At 40.7% G+C, this 20009-nt stretch overlaps 1 protein-coding gene across 1 annotated transcript; it reads right to left on the bottom strand.

The window, feature by feature from the left end:
• Window positions 1-1235: 1235 nt before the first annotated feature.
• On the bottom strand, window positions 1236-8134 carry LOC137258781 (protein wech-like). The gene is made up of 4 exons (XM_067796468.1): window positions 7977-8134; window positions 7165-7319; window positions 5654-5945; window positions 1236-3946 (listed from the first exon to the last, which is right to left on the bottom strand). Exons 3-4 carry the CDS (start codon window positions 5943-5945, stop codon window positions 2310-2312), a joined length of 1929 nt encoding a protein of 642 aa, XP_067652569.1. The 5' UTR covers window positions 7165-7319; window positions 7977-8134; the 3' UTR covers window positions 1236-2309.
• Between the last annotated feature and the right edge of the window lie 11875 nt (window positions 8135-20009).

Below are 20009 nucleotides of genomic sequence, written 5' to 3' on the forward strand. Positions count from 1 at the left end.
GACATTTCTGGTCTTTATTGGTCATCCCCTTGGCTGTGTCTGTCATCACATCAACTGTAGAAGGAAGTGCTATTAGTTTCTCTATCTTTCCATTGTTGAATCTTTGCCTGTCTATTGTTGTTAAAAACTATATATATGCATGCTCACATCTATACTGGACGTGAGATGTGAGTGTGAAGACCGGCACTCCGACTGTCCTTGTAGGGACGACCGCGAGCAGGATTATGCCGCTCGCAGGAAAGACCCCGGAGTTGAGCTGGAAGTCCGCTCACCCCATTCATGTATACTTGTTTGTTAAGTCTTGTGAAACCAACTAAAGAAGTTTGAACAACTAAACTATGCCTTCATTTCGTCAAAGTGTTGTATGTATGTAATCACACCGATGACTACAGGCCCCCGCGTTGACATGTGATTCAGTTACGTTCACATACAAAGCGTTGGTTTTGTTGTTTACCGCCAAACCTCCTACCAGGAGAGTATGTATATAGGTTTTACTGACATTCTTTCAAGGTATAGAATTACGTTTGGAGAGGTCAAGCGTAACCATCGCAATGTCATCGGTGTGCTTGTCAGGTTTCACCCATTACGTAACTTGTTGTGTTCTTCTGTGACATTATGTTATTGTGATTCTCTGTAGTCAACATGGGAAGATTTGTGGAGAACACCATCGTTCATTTTCAATGTGATGGCAGTTGTTAACGTTGTCTTGCAAACTGACGTGCCCTATAAGAAATTCTGGTGCTATGAATTACCCGCTGCCAAATAAAACAAGTGTTTTATATTAAAACTGAACAGATGTTAGGACTGACTGACAGAAATATGTTTACTGAGTCATCCGTACATGGCAAAAGGAGAATAAGAGGGGTAAGTGCAAACGGTACCCAGAAGAATGTTTGTCTGCGGGATATCTCAAACTTTGATAGGCAGGTGCAGGTAGAAAACGAAGATTTTGTCAGTCTGTCTGTTTGTCTGTCTGTGTGTCTGTCTGTCTGTCTGTCTGTCTATACACACACATACTCTCTAGTCAAGTGGACCAGCTTCAGTAAGGTTTGACAGGCCCGAGCAAAGGTCAGCTAGCATTTCGAACACTGTGTGGAAGTGTAATCAAATGTTCACTATCTATCTTATCCCCATAAACCTTTTTCTGTTTTACCCAGTTTGGTGATGTGAATGCAGGGCAATTCCCCAAGCCTCACCAGGAGAACCAAGAATCGATCTGGTAAAGACAAATCACATTTGCAAGTTTTAACTTTATTGTGGCGTGTTAGAATGAGCATAATGTAGAGTAAAACATTCACCTACATCGCTACAAAACTGGTTTCAGGAAAAGCCTTGTGAAGGCAAATATGGCTTACACAAGGCTGTTTATTATCTCCTTTGTTATTTAGCATGTGCCATAAATATTTTGTTACATGCATTACAAAATCTTTCAGATTAATGATCTGTCGGATTAATGATTAATAGATTATATGTTAGCTTAAGCTAAAATTATGATACTTGACAATGTTGGTGCAATTTTCGTTATGTGTATAGTGACAAATCCAAAGTTATTCTAAAGTTTAAAAAAACCCATAGGCAATTAAACATTATGTAAACAGACAGCTTCACAAGCTTTGATGATTTCAAACAGGAAACATGACAGAGTGACATATCCTGATACCTGCCTCGTTGCCCACTTCTTGCACATGTTTTTTGGACATAATTCTGTAAAAAGGTTACTTTCCAGTGAATACCATAAAGATTTTTTCAGAACTGATCTGAGTAAGTAAATATACCCGGTATGAAATGGAGCACTGCTGGCATCAGCTATACAACGGCAACCTGTAGACGACCATGTCTGGGCTAGAGAAACAATGTCTGTCGGCAATTTGAATCTCTCGCAATGAAATAGCAATATGAATATCTCCGTAAAACCGCAGTCTGAATCTCTCACAGTGAAAATGTGATGACAAGGTAAACCGTGTCTGTCGGCGTCTGAACCTCACTTAGTGAAATCACAGTCGGAATCACTCAGTGAAACCCAATGACAAGGTAAATCATGTCAAGCGACATCTGAACCGCTCGCAGTGAAATCCAGTGACAAGGTAAACCATTACTGTTGCTATCTGATTTTATCACAGTGAAATCCAGTGTCATTTTGTGCCTTCAATTTGTGATATTCTGTGGCTGCTTAGCACAACCTTAGCAAAGAAATACCCGTTCTTTTATTACATTTTTATACAGTTTTGTAGAATCCAGTGTTGACCTCTTCAGAATATAGCATTCTTCAACTGTAATACTACTGTTTTCTCCATTGTTATCCACAGATATTACGTCACAAAGGTGTAGAGATTAATACCCTCAGACAAAACATACATATGATCATGCCCATCAACACAAATCCCCCGGGGAAACTTTATGTCAGTCAGAATGTTCCCCAGAAACTGTCCCGACTCAGTCAGACGGATGACTCTGTGTTGAGAGATTTCTGTGACCAGGATGTCACCTCTGCAGGTACTTGTGATACCCTGAGGACACTTCAGAGCTGCTTCTCCTGTAGGCCTGAAAGTGAACACCTCGTCTCCCTCAGGAGTCAGACACATGAGACATTTAGATCCCCTGTCAGACACCAGGATGTTTCCTGTCCTTAACGTACAAAGATAGTTGGGAAACTGTAAGACAGTGTTACCATTCAGCTGAGGACTGATTGACCTCAGCATGTTTCCTGTCACATCTAGGATATCAACACAGGGAGGAGACTGAGAACTTGCTGCAAGTGTTGATGGTGTCAGAGATGTAATGCCTACATACATTTTGTTGGTTGTGATGGTTGACAGCAGCACAATGTCTGGGTTGACTCCGACTGTTACTATCTCTTTTATTTGTGGCACTGCAACAACCACCTGATTATGACTCAACTTCGTCAGACCCCAGGGTTGACTGTTCAGACTTAGTCGACAATAACAGGGTTGACTGTTCCTTGTATAAAAAGACTTAATGCAGTTGTTGTACTGATCTGTGATAACAACAGTATCTGTGTCGTTCACAACCAGCATTGCCATGTCAAAAGGATCAGTTGCATTCCCATCGCCTTCTACTCTCGGATTGATAGTGTCAATTAACACAGGGCTGGCCTCCAGGTCCATTACACCTTCATATAATATGTCAAATTCACCCAGTTGTAGAGTGTCTATTGCTCTGCTCAGCTCACTGCTGTCCTGTCGAAATGAGATCTTCGCAATTCTTCTCCTTTCCTTCAGGTCTGCATCTTCAACAGCCTTAGCATCTCCTGTCTCACATCTTTGATACATCTCATACACATCCATGTCACACTCGGACTGTAGAGCCTGGTCTATCAACTCAGCTTCCTGTTGGTACATCTGAACAGTCAACTCTCCTGATTTAACATCTGCATTCAGTTGCCCAATATGCTGGTCTGACAACTCTTTAAGTTCAACCAGGAGCTTCTTTTCCTTCAGGTTAATTTTGTCTATGGCTTTTCTGGATGCTGACTGAATGAGTGATCTCATTTGTTCATGTCGAGCTGTTTCTGAATGTACTTTGGATTGCTGTTTTTCAACATACTCTTTCACCTGTTCTTGTTTTGTAGATAACTTCGCCCTTGTCATTGTAATGGCATTTTTCATTGTCTGTAGCTCTGCTTCAATGGTGACAACCTGGTCACATTTTCTGTGGAGGATAGTGCAGCATGTATGGCAAACGGCTTTCTTGCAATCTTTACATAAGAATTTTATATGTTCATCGCTGTGCTCTCTACACATGATCTTTCTCTTTCTTCTGACCTTCACCTCTCCAGACAGATACGTGATATCATGATGACGCGTTGCTGGGATACGATTGTGCACTCTTGCACAGTTCTGGCAGAAGGCGTCATCACAGATAGAACACCAAACGTCAGCTGGAGTTGTCTCTCCATCATCTTTACAGTAACTGCAGGACATGGTATCTGAAAATCATATTTTTTCAATTATAAACTTTGCACAAACGTTCATTATGGATAGTGAAACATTCCCGTTGCAGAATGGACAGACAAGTAAATAAACTACAAATAAATTTACACAAGAAATGCAAACAATTGATATTATACTCTCCCCCAAAAGAGAAAGTGTTTAATCCCTCAGAAAACAGAGCTCCCTTCACTGTAGACGTCACCAGAAAGGAACAATGGCCTCAGTAACTAGTGTGCCCTTCCCTAGCGTCTATCACTGCCTGACATCGACGTCCCACAGAAGCAATCAATTGGGGAATGTTCCTCCATTCCTCTTGGAGAACCTGAAGGAGTTCCTGATGACTCTGTGGTTGAGGGCGACGTTGAGGTACCTCTCGGTCAAGAATATCCTAAAGATGTTCAGTGGGAGATAGGTCCGATGATCTGGCAGGCCATGGCAAGATGATAACATTTTGAGCATGCAGGAAGTCCATAGAAAGACGTGCAACATGTCTGGCATTGTCTTGCTGGAATACGCCGCCATGACGTTTTAGAAAATGCACAACGTGTGGCTGCAAGACTTTACCTGTGTATTGCAAAGCATTCAGATCCCCAGGAATGTGCACCAACTTTGTCCGGAAGTTGTGGTTTATCCCTTCCCAAACCTTGACACTACCACCTCCAAAGCGATCATTCTCCAGACACAGTTGCGTTGATAACGTTCATTACGTCGACAATAGACACGTGCTCTGCCATCAGAGCTCCTAAAATGAAATCGGGACTCATCTGTGAACAAGACCTTTCTCCACCATTGCAATGGTCTCACCCGATATCTTGTGCACAACAGAAGACATTCTCTGCAGTGGCGTTGTGTCCCCAGGACGTTACGTCTTGCAGGACGTTTGGAGCTGATTCCGTGTTCAGAAGACGATTACGGACAGTTTGACTGGGCACGTTCCTCAAACCATGGATGCTTGCTGTTGTTGTGGTGGCTGTTGTGGTAACTGTTGGTCTCCTTGACCTTGGTCTATCGCAGATACTTCCAGTGGCTTTGAATCGCATCTATAACCTGTTTATGGTTGCCCTAAACACGTTGAACTGCCTTGCAACCTCCGCTTGACTGGTCCCAGACTTGCAGGAGACTGCTTTCGTTGAGTCGAGAACCACTGTGTTTCAAACCCAATGTTCACATTGCACAACACAGACGTCACGTGCTTCATGACTTTTGCCGCGTTTGTGCGACATGTTTTGAGTCTTTAGCGTTGTCACCGTTGTCCTTGTGTGACGTCGGTTCATTTTGGGTTTCCTCCAATCTGATTTTACCGATATTTAATTAGGAAAATGGTTTATATACAGATTATTAAATAAAATTTTAGCATGTGTAACGTGTCTTTTTTGAGAATATATCATGATTTGAAGAACAGATTACCTTTATCTACATCTTTGCAATCAGAAAGAAGAAAATGGAAATATGGGCATCACTGGCTCAAACAGTACTAAGACAAAATGTGAGTCCTATTTTTACATGGCAAACCTCTTGTGCTCACAACACTGAAGAAAAAATATGTAGGTACTGAAATCCTAGGTTAAAATCATTGTCATGTGTCATTTTTTACAGTTACTGAAACATAGCCCTGGCTCATGAATAAAGTATTATTTTCATCTGTCGACATTTGATGTGACAAAACAATGGGCGTGGTCTATTAAATTATGCAAAATGTTTACCTTTACATCCAGGACCAAATGCGTCCAAGAGACCCTGGATGAGAAAACAAGGTTTGATATCATCTGCCCAATCCTCTACTGGTCTCTCAGGATCAGACACCTTTGTCATCTGTTTGCAGAATGGACACAGGAGAGACTTGGCGCTGATGACTTCTGGTTTGGTTTTGGTGTACTTGATAACACATTTCCGACAGAAGGTGTGATTGCAGTCAAGCGTACAAGGGTTGTCAAAAACCTCGGTACAAATGACACAGGACAGGAAATGCTCTGTCAGTTTCTGTGAGGTTGCCATCTGAAAATCCAAAATGAAATATGTTGACTAATACATTTGGCCTCACAGGGAGTTTAACCCGATAGGGACACTGAATCACGGTAGTTACCCCTTGCGTGAGTGAATATGGTTTCACTTTTAGCAATATTCCACCAATATATTGTGGCAGGGGACACCAGGTGGGGAATCGAACAAGTCTTTCGACGTGACGAGCGAACACTTTAACCACTGGGCTGTTCCACTGCCCAACTGCCCTTTGAGATGCAAAACAATTCTTCATGAGGCCTCAAAGTGGCCAGACCAGAAAGTACCATGACCATAATACCTTCCTCTGCAGTCACTAAGAGAAATTGTTTTTTGATCATCAGTTATTCATCACGGTATAGTGCAGTCCCCTCTGTCATATTTCTTAGTGAAGGAAGATGCCTATATTCAAGGCAAGAATGATGAGGGGAATATCTTAACCCATCAGTTGGTATCACATTGTCATTTTCTAGTGTTGCAAAACTAGATGACACGTTATAAAAGAAATATAAATAATACATTTGTATGTGAAAAACATTTGAAGGGGCAAAGTTGTCAGAGTTTTATGTTGAAAAATCGTGTTTGTCAATTATGTTTGTGTTGAGTGCTTTATAAATTGTTTTATTTGATGTTTATATTCACATGCTGTTAATAATATTGTCTGAACTAGATAGTAGGATACTAGTGTTTGACAGATTGCAGAAATAGGATGTCGGTAAGCTAACAATTGCATTTAAATGGGTTGCTGCACTTTACGTGCAGAGAAACCTGATTACAACAGTGCTTATACAAAGTCAGTGGATCGTTGCAGGTGTGCATTTAGATATAGTACATGTTGCCTTTCTACTTTTTCATCTTAGAGCTAAACAGTAATATGTCACGGTGACAGTGAAACAAATGTATCCAATACAGAATGTGCATGTCTCTACTACAAAATAGACAAAAACATATTACAATATCTTATCAAGGAAATTTAAGAACTGTTTTCATTTGAGAAATTAGATGTTAGTCTTGAGAATCATGAAACTTTTAGAATATTGTTGACCTGTCTTCGTATCTTCAATTTGTATGACGATATGCAATTGCAATAAGACAACTTTTACAGGTAGAAGCGTAACCTACTTTTAAAGGGTAGCATAGTATCTCACCTTTGGTTGATATAGTCAATTCATTCTTGTACTATGATCTACTTTTAAAGGGTAGAAGTATAACTTACTTTTGATTGTTACATTGAAATACAATGTAAAATTTGGTAGATGGTAGACATCCTGGGTCTTTCCTTGCAGTGTTCAGAAGTTCTTGCCAATCACCTTGTCATTCCAGGCCAATGCCGTGTCAAAGCTGTCTGGCATTTGACATGCTTTTCCATTCCTACAATAATGACTGCACATTGATGTTTTGTTGCAATAAATGTAACGTCCTTGTTTCATCGTCAGATGGGTATTGATTGTTTTCCTACACCCCTTTTATGTCTCAAATTTCACAACAACAGACTAGAGTTTTCAAGAAAAATGGCGGGCTACAAATCTTCTCTTACATAAAAGAACAAAATCACCGCCGTGCATGAAGACATTGTGAAGACACACAGTCTGCTAACAAGATGTGCTAGATAAATAAATTGTCGGTTTCTTCAAACATGTCGAATGCCTTTGGTGTCTTGTGAAACTGCACACATCTTCAACTTGCCGATAATTGAAAATTAGCGTAGCACTGACCTAGGCTACTCCATGGTTCAGCATCAATTACTGAAGGGCTGGCTGTAAGTTTACTAAACTGGTTATAAGATGTAGGTTAAAGTATATTTCACAAGTACAAATACATTTCCAATGTCACATTATTGTCCCACAGAATTGAATGTAACCAGCAATCGAGCGATTCACTAGACATGGGTAGGTGAAACCTGTTCTCCAGGTTACAAATTTCAAACGTGAGTCCATGCGAGAGTTCTGTCATGCATTGCAGCGTGTATAATATTCACTTCAATTAAAACTGCCAATTGTCTTATTATAGAGATCAGACAACACCTACCAGTATAATGCGGCTCCAGGACGGAAAATGGACGTATCCAACTGCATTTTCTATTATTCCCACCTGTTTTAACGTGAAACTCTAACATCCAATGAGAGATTCGCTCTACTATTTGGGGAGGGTCTGCAGCTTGAGATTTGTTGTTTTTTTCCGGACATGTGTCCTGACTTCGTCCTAGAAAGCTTTAAATGGAAATAAACTCATCAGGTTAGTGATAGCCAAGGTACTCTACAGAGGTCAACAGAGTATAAATCGTGCAGTTTTTCGAACGATCAAAGCGACAGAAGCATTTGTCAGGCCGAAAACGAGCCGAGGCGAGTCGGGCCGCCATTTTACAGTCACACCGTCCTATATCTTACATATTTAGATCATACTTCCAAGTACATTGTGTGTGTTGTTACGTAACAAGTCGGAATGTATTTACAAAATGTCCCCATGACAATTCACTAGCCATTCAGGCCTGAAAGTGTGGAGATTTACCTGCTCGTGGCCATTTCACACACTCGTTCAGGCTGTGGATGGATGACAGACCTCATAAAATATGGCTGACCTGGTAAGCTGCGCGTTTCACGTGTGACATGGAAGCTGAGGGAGGTTCTACGCCTAAATCTCTGTATGCTCGAAGTATCATCGATTTCTTCCAGGATATACTTGTTTCAAATACTTCTGCTGTGACATTTCATGTGAACGGGATGAAGAGTCGTCGTAAATTCTAAAGTCTCCTGCTCTTTCTTTGTAGATAGATTCTTACCAGAAGCAGTGATACGTCTTTCTCATCTTCAATGTCATGTACTGAAGATAATGGTGTGATGTGAATCTGTCTGTCTGGAGATGCACTGATGCATTGGGATCTTTATCAAATCTGATGAGAGAGGTGTCTATACAATGGATCCCTGACATTCTGAGTGAGTTTGGAGCCTTCACCAAAGTGATGACAGAGCGGATTGGTGCTAAGAACGAACCCAGTCCTTGAGGTTCTGAGGTTGTATATTTGCTGGAATCCCCTTACTTCTGGAAAATTGGTCAAACCTCTGCCACTTACCTCAAAACAGACTTCTGGTAGATCTGCATAGAGACCTGGAGACAGCTGGTCTTCTGGAATAGCTGGTCACGTTCTTCTTGATATGCTCCATGCATGCAGATCAAAGACACTTGATTTTGCTGCTTCTGAGGATAAGTGTGAAGGTTTGACCAATCTCAAAGTTTTAGAACCAGACTGTCTGCTAACAGGGTGGGTTGACTGTCGTAGTCATCAATGACAGATTGGACGGTCGAGAGGCCCAGTGGTTAGTGCCTTCGAGAACTGCCTAACCTCAGTGAATGATGTGAAGACGCTTGTTCTCTTCTGGAGACGACAACCCTGAGGTTACATCTATGTCGAGATGTACTCCTCAACCCTGTAGAGATGCATTAACATACAGATGAAGGTTGAAACTTGGCTCGCTGAGAAGGTCCCTGCACAGACCTTCATTGATATTTACCATTAAAACAGTGAAACCAATTTCGTATTACTGCTTCTTGCGAAAGACAAGCTGAAGCATTGCTTGCCATTGAGCCGCACATAAAGTTGGGGAATAATCACACAGATTTTGGTAGTCAAACATATCCAAGATATTTTTAGTGTTGCCTTTGTTTTGCCTCTGATCACGTTCATTTTGATAAGATAAATTCCAAGCATACACACATTTTATAAAAGGGTTCAGTACTGAAAAGGAGTCTTCATTGTTTCAAAATAGTGTGTACTATTCTACAGTTATGCATCTCTTGTCTTTTCATGAACCTGTGAATCACTATTTAAGAAAATTATTGTCGAATAATGAATGGCAGTACTAAAGCTTGAAAGGGAAAAGCCGCAAATAGTAACAATTCTTCATGAGGCCTCAAAGTGGCCAGACCTCGCGAAGGAAGTAAAAAGACCATAATACCTTCCTCTGCAGTCACTAAGAGAAATTGTTTTTTGATCATCAGTTATTCATCACGGTATAGTGCAATCCCCTCTGTCATATTCCTTAGTGAAGGAAGATGCCTATATTCAAGGCAAGAATGATGAGGGGAATATCTTAACCCATCAGTTGGTATCACATTGTTATTTTCTAGTGTTGCAAAACTAGATGACACGTTATAAAAGAAATATAAATAATACCTTTGTATGTGAAAAACATTTGAAGGGGCAAAGTTGTCAGAGTTTTATGTTGAAAAATCGTGTTTGTCAATTATGTTTGTGTTGAGTGCTTTATAAATTGTTTTATTTGATGTTTATATTCACATGCTGTTAATAACATTGTCTGAACTAGATAGTAGGATACTAGTGTTTGACAGATTGCAGAAATAGGATGTCGGTTCAACAGCTAGACATCATGTGTCCGGCAAAACAGGCGACAGATAACATCAGTCTGTTAGTTCATCACAACACAGAGTTAAACTAAAGCCGTCGGAACATGTCCTGGCTACATCTCCACAAACAATTTCAGCAACTGTGCTCCTCTCTCACTCCAGTGTCTATCATGTTGTTGACCACGTTTCAAGGCGATGAGCTTGATCAACCGAGTGGCACAACGGGTGCCTACAGTGGACAGCTCCCATCACGCTGTCACAAGCCGCCCAGTTTTAACCAAGACATGGGCCTACGCTAGTGGTCGTCACCATGGCAATCAGGCATAATGCAAGGCTTTTGTTTCAGAAAGAGGTCGACCCCAGCACAAAGGAGACTCAAGGGGTGGCCACACAATCAAGTGCTCGCATAGAGGTGAGCTCTGAAAGATTTTTTGACGATGTTTTAGTGCCGGTAGACCTTGTCCGTCACTGGCAAAGCCTGTCTTCTGATCAAATTCATATTCCAATCCGTAACGGGTTGTAACATCGACCTCGCTTCGTTGTCCATGCAGTAACACATCCCTAAGGCAATAACTTTCTCGAAACAGGAATATTCAATCATTAATGTTGAAACAGTGAACTCCTAGCCAAAGGTATAATTATACCTTCTCAGTATGAACAGGGTGAATATATATCGACTATCTCTATAAAACTCTACACTATATATGTGACACATCGCAACAAATGCGTTGACTATGTACTTTCCAAATGGAAAATCTCACACCCGTTTAGCCGTTAGAGCGAAAGGATTATATGAAACTAATCACAAACAGGAGGGATCACGTGCCCTCCAAAACGTCACAGTTTATAAATACATATATCTATTCCCAGTGTCTCTCAAGCCATGGCCTATGTGCATCTGTAAGCAAACAATTGCATTTAAATGGGTTGCTGCACTTTACGTGCAGAGAAACCTGATTACAGCAGTGCTCATACAAAGTCAGCGGATCGTTGCAGGTGTGCATTTAGATATAGTACATGTTGCCTTTCTACATTTTCATCTTAGAGCTAAACAGTAATATGTCACGGTGACAGTGAAACAAATGTATCCAATACAGAATGTGCAAGTCTCTACTACAAAATAGACAAAAAATAGTAAAATATCTTATCAAGGAAATTTTAAGAACTGTGTTCATTTGAGAAATTAGATGTTAGTCTTGCGAATCATGAAACTTTTAGAATATTGTTGACCTGTCTTCGCATCATCAATTTGTATGACGATATGCAATTGCAATAAGACAACTTTTACAGGTAGAAGCGTAACCTACTTTTAAAGGATAGCATAGTAGCTCACCTTTGGATGTCATAGTCAATTCATTCTTGTACTATGATCTACTTTTAAAGGGTAGAGGTATAACCTACTTTTGATTGTTATATTGAAATACAATGTAAAAGTTGGTAGATAGTAGATATCCTGGGTCTTTCCTTGGGGTGTTCAGAAGTTCTTGCCAATGACATTGTCATTCCAGGCCAATGCCGTGTCAAAGCTGTCTGGCATTTGACATGCTTTTCCATTCCTACAATAATGATTGCACATTGAAGTTTTGTTGCAATAAATGTAACGTCCTTGTTTCATTGTCAGATGGGTACTGATTGGTTTCCTACATCTCTTTTATGTCTCAAATTTCACAACAACAGACTAGAGTTTTCAAGAAAAATGGCGGACTACAAATCTTCTCTTACATAAAAGAACAAAATCACCGCCGTGCATGAAGACATTGTGAAGACACACAGTCTGCTAACAAGATGTGCTAGATAAATAAATTGTCGGTTTCTTCAAACATGTCGAATGCCTTTGGTGTCTTGTGAAACTGCACACATCTTCAACTTGCCGATAATTGAAAATTAGCGTAGCACTGACCTAGGCTACTCCATGGTTCAGCATCAATTACTGAAGGGCTGGCTGTAAGTTTACTAAACTGGTTATAAGATGTAGGTTAAAGTATATTTCACAAGTACAAATACATTTCCAATGTCACATTATTGTCCCACAGAATTGAATGTAACCAGCAATCGAGCGATTCACTAGACATGGGTAGGTGAAACCTGTTCTCCAGGTTACAAATTTCAAACGTGAGTCCATGCGAGAGTTCTGTCATGCATTGCAGCGTGTATAATATTCACTTCAATTAAAACTGCCAATTGTCTTATTATAGAGATCAGACAACACCTACCAGTATAATGCGGCTCCAGGACGGAAAATGGACGTATCCAACTGCATTTTCTATTATTCCCACCTGTTTTAACGTGAAACTCTAACATCCAATGAGAGATTCGCTCTACTATTTGGGGAGGGTCTGCAGCTTGAGATTTGTTTTTTTTTTCCGGACATGTGTCCTGACTTCGTCCTAGAAAGCTTTAAATGGAAATAAACTCATCAGGTTAGTGATAGCCAAGGTACTCTACAGAGGTCAACAGAGTATAAATCGTGCAGTTTTTCGAACGATCAAAGCGACAGAAGCATTTGTCAGACCGAAAACGAGCCGAGGCGAGTCGGGCCGCCATTTCACAGTCACACCGTCCTATATCTTACACATTTAGATCATACTTCCAAGTACATTGTGTGTGTTGTTACGTAACAAGTCGGAATGTATTTACAAAATGTCCCCATGACAATTCACTAGCCATTCAGGCCTGAAAGTGTGGAGATTTACCTGCTCGTGGCCATTTCACACACTCGTTCAGGCTGTGGATGGATGACAGACCTCATAAAATATGGCTGACCTGGTAAGCTGCGCGTTTCACGTGTGACATGGAAGCTGAGGGAGGTTCTACGCCTAAATCTCTGTATGCTCGAAGTATCATCGATTTCTTCCAGGATATACTTGTTTCAAATACTTCTGCTGTGACATTTCATGTGAACGGGATGAAGAGTCGTCGTAAATTCTAAAGTCTCCTGCTCTTTCTTTGTAGATAGATTCTTACCAGAAGCAGTGATACGTCTTTCTCATCTTCAATGTCATGTACTGAAGATAATGGTGTGATGTGAATCTGTCTGTCTGGAGATGCACTGATGCATTGGGATCTTTATCAAATCTGATGAGAGAGGTGTCTATACAATGGATCCCTGACATTCTGAGTGAGTTTGGAGCCTTCACCAAAGTGATGACAGAGCGGATTGGTGCTAAGAACGAACCCAGTCCTTGAGGTTCTGTTGTTGTATATTTGCTGGAATCCCCTTACTTCTGGAAAATTGGTCAAACCTCTGCCACGTACCTCAAAACAGACTTCTGGTAGATCTGCATAGAGACCTGGAGACAGCTGGTCTTCTGGAATAGCTGGTCACGTTCTTCTTGATATGCTCCATGCATGCAGATCAAAGACACTTGATTTTGCTGCTTCTGAGGATAAGTGTGAAGGTTTGACCAATCTCAAAGTTTTAGAACCAGACTGTCTGCTAACAGGGTGGGTTGACTGTCGTAGTCATCAATGACAGATTGGACGGTCGAGAGGCCCAGTGGTTAGTGCCTTCGAGAACTGCCTAACCTCAGTGAATGATGTGAAGACGCTTGTTCTCTTCTGGAGACGACAACCCTGAGGTTACATCTATGTCGAGATGTACTCCTCAACCCTGTAGAGATGCATTAACATACAGATGAAGGTTGAAACTTGGCTCGCTGAGAAGGTCCCTGCACAGACCTTCATTGATATTTACCATTAAAACAGTGAAACCAATTTCGTATTACTGCTTCTTGCGAAAGACAAGCTGAAGCATTGCTTGCCATTGAGCCGCACATAAAGTTGGGGAATAATCACACAGATTTTGGTAGTCAAACATATCCAAGATATTTTTAGTGTTGCCTTTGTTTTGCCTCTGATCACGTTCATTTTGATAAGATAAATTCCAAGCATACACACATTTTATAAAAGGGTTCAGTACTGAAAAGGAGTCTTCATTGTTTCAAAATACTGTGTACTATTCTACAGTTATGCATCTCTTGTCTTTTCATGAACCTGTGAATCACTATTTAAGAAAATTATTGTCGAATAATGAATGGCAGTACTAAAGCTTGAAAGGGAAAAGCCGCAAATAGTAACAATTCTTCATGAGGCCTCAAAGTGGCCAGACCTCGCGAAGGAAGTAAAAAGACCATAATACCTTCCTCTGCAGTCACTAAGAGAAATTGTTTTTTGATCATCAGTTATTCATCACGGTATAGTGCAATCCCCTCTGTCATATTCCTTAGTGAAGGAAGATGCCTATATTCAAGGCAAGAATGATGAGGGGAATATCTTAACCCATCAGTTGGTATCACATTGTTATTTTCTAGTGTTGCAAAACTAGATGACACGTTATAAAAGAAATATAAATAATACCTTTGTATGTGAAAAACATTTGAAGGGGCAAAGTTGTCAGAGTTTTATGTTGAAAAATCGTGTTTGTCAATTATGTTTGTGTTGAGTGCTTTATAAATTGTTTTATTTGATGTTTATATTCACATGCTGTTAATAACATTGTCTGAACTAGATACTAGTGTTTGACAGATTGCAGAAATAGGATGTCGGTTCAACAGCTAGACATCATGTGCCCGGCAAAACAGGCGACAGATAACATCAGTCTGTTAGTTCATCACAACACAGAGTTAAACTAAAGCCGTCGGAACATGTCCTGGCTACATCTCCACAAACAATTTCAGCAACTGTGCTCCTCTCTCACTCCAGTGTCTATCATGTTGTTGACCACGTTTCAAGGCGATGAGCTTGATCAACCGAGTGGCACAACGGGTGCCTACAGTGGACAGCTCCCATCACGCTGTCACAAGCCGCCCAGTTTTAACCAAGACATGGGCCTACGCTAGTGGTCGTCACCATGGCAATCAGGCATAATGCAAGGCTTTTGTTTCAGAAAGAGGTCGACCCCAGCACAAAGGAGACTCAAGGGGTGCCCACACAATCAAGTGCTCGCATAGAGGTGAGCTCTGAAAGATTTTTTGACGATGTTTTAGTGCCGGTAGACCTTGTCCGTCACTGGCAAAGCCTGTCTTCTGATCAAATTCATATTCCAATCCGTAACGGGTTGTAACATCGACCTCGCTTCGTTGTCCATGCAGTAACACATCCCTAAGGCAATAACTTTCTCGAAACAGGAATATTCAATCATTAATGTTGAAACAGTGAACTCCTAGCCAAAGGTATAATTATACCTTCTCAGTATGAACAGGGTGAATATATATCGACTATCTCTATAAAACTCTACACTATATATGTGACACATCGCAACAAATGCGTTGACTATGTACTTTCCAAATGGAAAATCTCACACCCGTTTAGCCGTTAGAGCGAAAGGATTATATGAAACTAATCACAAACAGGAGGGATCACGTGCCCTCCAAAACGTCACAGTTTATAAATACATATATCTATTCCCAGTGTCTCTCAAGCCATGGCCTATGTGCATCTGTAAGCAAACAATTGCATTTAAATGGGTTGCTGCACTTTACGTGCAGAGAAACCTGATTACAGCAGTGCTCATACAAAGTCAGCGGATCGTTGCAGGTGTGCATTTAGATATAGTACATGTTGCCTTTCTACATTTTCATCTTAGAGCTAAACAGTAATATGTCACGGTGACAGTGAAACAAATGTATCCAATACAGAATGTGCAAGTCTCTACTACAAAATAGACAAAAAATAGTAAAATATCTTATCAAGGAAATTTTAAGAACTGTGTTCATTTGAGAAATTAGATGTTAGTCTTGCGAATCATGAAACTTTTAGAATATTGTTGACCTGTCTTCGCATCATCAATTTGTATGACGATATGCAATTGCAATAAGACAACTTTTACAGGTAGAAGCGTAACCTACTTTTAAAGGATAGCATAGTAGCTCACCTTTGGATGTCATAGTCAATTCATTCTTGTACTATGATCTACTTTTAAAGGGTAGAGGTATAACCTACTTTTGATTGTTATATTGAAATACAATGTAAAAGTTGGTAGATAGTAGATATCCTGGGTCTTTCCTTGGGGTGTTCAGAAGTTCTTGCCAATGACATTGTCATTCCAGGCCAATGCCGTGTCAAAGCTGTCTGGCATTTGACATGCTTTTCCATTCCTACAATAATGATTGCACATTGAAGTTTTGTTGCAATAAATGTAACGTCCTTGTTTCATTGTCAGATGGGTACTGATTGATTTCCTACATCTCTTTTATTTCTCAAATTTCACAACAACAGACTAGAGTTTTCAAGAAAAATGGCGGACTACAAATCTTCTCTTACATAAAAGAACAAAATCACCGCCGTGCATGAAGACATTGTGAAGACACACAGTCTGCTAACAAGATGTGCTAGATAAATAAATTGTCGGTTTCTTCAAACATGTCGAATGCCTTTGGTGTCTTGTGAAACTGCACACATCTTCAACTTGCCGATAATTGAAAATTAGCGTAGCACTGACCTAGGCTACTCCATGGTTCAGCATCAATTACTGAAGGGCTGGCTGTAAGTTTACTAAACTGGTTATAAGATGTAGGTTAAAGTATATTTCACAAGTACAAATACATTTCCAATGTCACATTATTGTCCCACAGAATTGAATGTAACCAGCAATCGAGCGATTCACTAGACATGGGTAGGTGAAACCTGTTCTCCAGGTTACAAATTTCAAACGTGAGTCCATGCGAGAGTTCTGTCATGCATTGCAGCGTGTATAATATTCACTTCAATTAAAACTGCCAATTGTCTTATTATAGAGATCAGACAACACCTACCAGTATAATGCGGCTCCAGGACGGAAAATGGACGTATCCAACTGCATTTTCTATTATTCCCACCTGTTTTAACGTGAAACTCTAACATCCAATGAGAGATTCGCTCTACTATTTGGGGAGGGTCTGCAGCTTGAGATTTGTTTTTTTTTTCCGGACATGTGTCCTGACTTCGTCCTAGAAAGCTTTAAATGGAAATAAACTCATCAGGTTAGTGATAGCCAAGGTACTCTACAGAGGTCAACAGAGTATAAATCGTGCAGTTTTTCGAACGATCAAAGCGACAGAAGCATTTGTCAGACCGAAAACGAGCCGAGGCGAGTCGGGCCGCCATTTCACAGTCACACCGTCCTATATCTTACACATTTAGATCATACTTCCAAGTACATTGTGTGTGTTGTTACGTAACAAGTCGGAATGTATTTACAAAATGTCCCCATGACAATTCACTAGCCATTCAGGCCTGAAAGTGTGGAGATTTACCTGCTCGTGGCCATTTCACACACTCGTTCAGGCTGTGGATGGATGACAGACCTCATAAAATATGGCTGACCTGGTAAGCTGCGCGTTTCACGTGTGACATGGAAGCTGAGGGAGGTTCTACGCCTAAATCTCTGTATGCTCGAAGTATCATCGATTTCTTCCAGGATATACTTGTTTCAAATACTTCTGCTGTGACATTTCATGTGAACGGGATGAAGAGTCGTCGTAAATTCTAAAGTCTCCTGCTCTTTCTTTGTAGATAGATTCTTACCAGAAGCAGTGATACGTCTTTCTCATCTTCAATGTCATGTACTGAAGATAATGGTGTGATGTGAATCTGTCTGTCTGGAGATGCACTGATGCATTGGGATCTTTATCAAATCTGATGAGAGAGGTGTCTATACAATGGATCCCTGACATTCTGAGTGAGTTTGGAGCCTTCACCAAAGTGATGACAGAGCGGATTGGTGCTAAGAACGAACCCAGTCCTTGAGGTTCTGTTGTTGTATATTTGCTGGAATCCCCTTACTTCTGGAAAATTGGTCAAACCTCTGCCACGTACCTCAAAACAGACTTCTGGTAGATCTGCATAGAGAGCTGGAGACAGCTGGTCTTCTGGAATAGCTGGTCACGTTCTTCTTGATATGCTCCATGCATGCAGATCAAAGACACTTGATTTTGCTGCTTCTGAGGATAAGTGTGAAGGTTTGACCAATCTCAAAGTTTTAGAACCAGACTGTCTGCTAACAGGGTGGGTTGACTGTCGTAGTCATCAATGACAGATTGGACGGTCGAGAGGCCCAGTGGTTAGTGCCTTCGAGAACTGCCTAACCTCAGTGAATGATGTGAAGACGCTTGTTCTCTTCTGGAGACGACAACCCTGAGGTTACATCTATGTCGAGATGTACTCCTCAACCCTGTAGAGATGCATTAACATACAGATGAAGGTTGAAACTTGGCTCGCTGAGAAGGTCCCTGCACAGACCTTCATTGATATTTACCATTAAAACAGTGAAACCAATTTCGTATTACTGCTTCTTGCGAAAGACAAGCTGAAGCACTGCTTTCCATTGAGCCGCACATAAAGTTGAGGAATAATCACACAGATTTTGGTAGTCAAACATATCCAAGATATTTTTAGTGTTGCCTTTGTTTTGCCACTGATCGCGTTCATTTTGATAAGATAAATTCCAAGCATACACACATTTTATCAAAGGGTTCAGTACTGAAAAGGAGTCTTCATTGTTTCAAAATACTGTGTACTATTCTACAATTATGCATCTCTTGTCTTTTCATGAACCTGTGAATCACTATTTAAGAAAATTATGGTCGAATAATGAATGGCAGTACTAAAGATTGAAAGGGAAAAGCCGCAAATAGTAACAATTCTTCATGAGGCCTCAAAGTGGCCAGACCTCGCGAAGGAAGTAAAAAGACCATAATACCTTCCTCTGCAGTCACTAAGAGAAATTGTTTTTTGATCATCAGTTATTCATCACGGTATAGTGCAATCCCCTCTGTCACATTTCGTAGTGAAGGAAGATGCCTATATTCAAGGCAAGAATGATGAGAGGAATATCTTAACCCATCAGTTGGTATCACATTGTCATTTTCTAGTGTTGCAAAACTAGATGACATGTTATGAAAGAAATATAAATAATAACGTTGTGTGTGAAAAACATTTGAAGGGGCAAAGTTGTCAGAGTTTTATGTTGAAAAATCGTGTTTGTCAATTATGTTTGTGTTGAGTGATTAATAAATTGTTTTGGTTGATTTTATATTCACGTGCTGTTAACAATATTGTCTAGACTAGATCGTAGTGTACCAGTGATTGACAGATTGCAAAACCCTGTCTGAGCTACTGTGCCTAGGCAAAACATAACAAGCGAAATTCTCAAGGTGAAAAATAGGATGTCTGTTCAACAGCTAGACATTATGTCTCTGGCAAAACAGGCGACAGATAACATCAGTCTGTTTGTCCATCATAACACAGAGTTAAACTAAAGCCGTCGGAACATGTCCTGGCTACATCTCCACAAACAATTTCAGCAACTACGCCCCTCTCTCACTCCAGTGTCTATCATGTTGTTGACAACTTTGATCAACCGAGTGGCACAACGGGTACCTACAGTGGACAGCTCCCATCACGCTGTCACAAGCCGCCCAGTTTTAACCAAGACATGGGCCTACGCTAGTGGTCGTCACCATGGCAATCAGGCATAAGGCAAGGCTTTTGTTTCAGACAGAGGTCGACCCCGGCACAAAGGAGACTCAAGGGGTGGCCACACAATCAAGTGCTCGCATAGAGGTGAGCTCTGAAAGATTTTTTGACGATGTTTTATTGCCGGTAGACCTTGTCCGTCACTGGCAAAGCCTGTCTTCTGATCATATTCATATTCCAATCCGCAACGGGTTGTTACATCGACCTCGCTTCGTTGTCCATCCAGTAACACATCCCTAAGGCAAT

The sequence above is a fragment of the Haliotis asinina genome, chromosome 12 (genome assembly GCF_037392515.1).
Source record: "Haliotis asinina isolate JCU_RB_2024 chromosome 12, JCU_Hal_asi_v2, whole genome shotgun sequence".
NCBI classification, from domain to species: Eukaryota; Metazoa; Mollusca; class Gastropoda; order Lepetellida; family Haliotidae; genus Haliotis; species Haliotis asinina.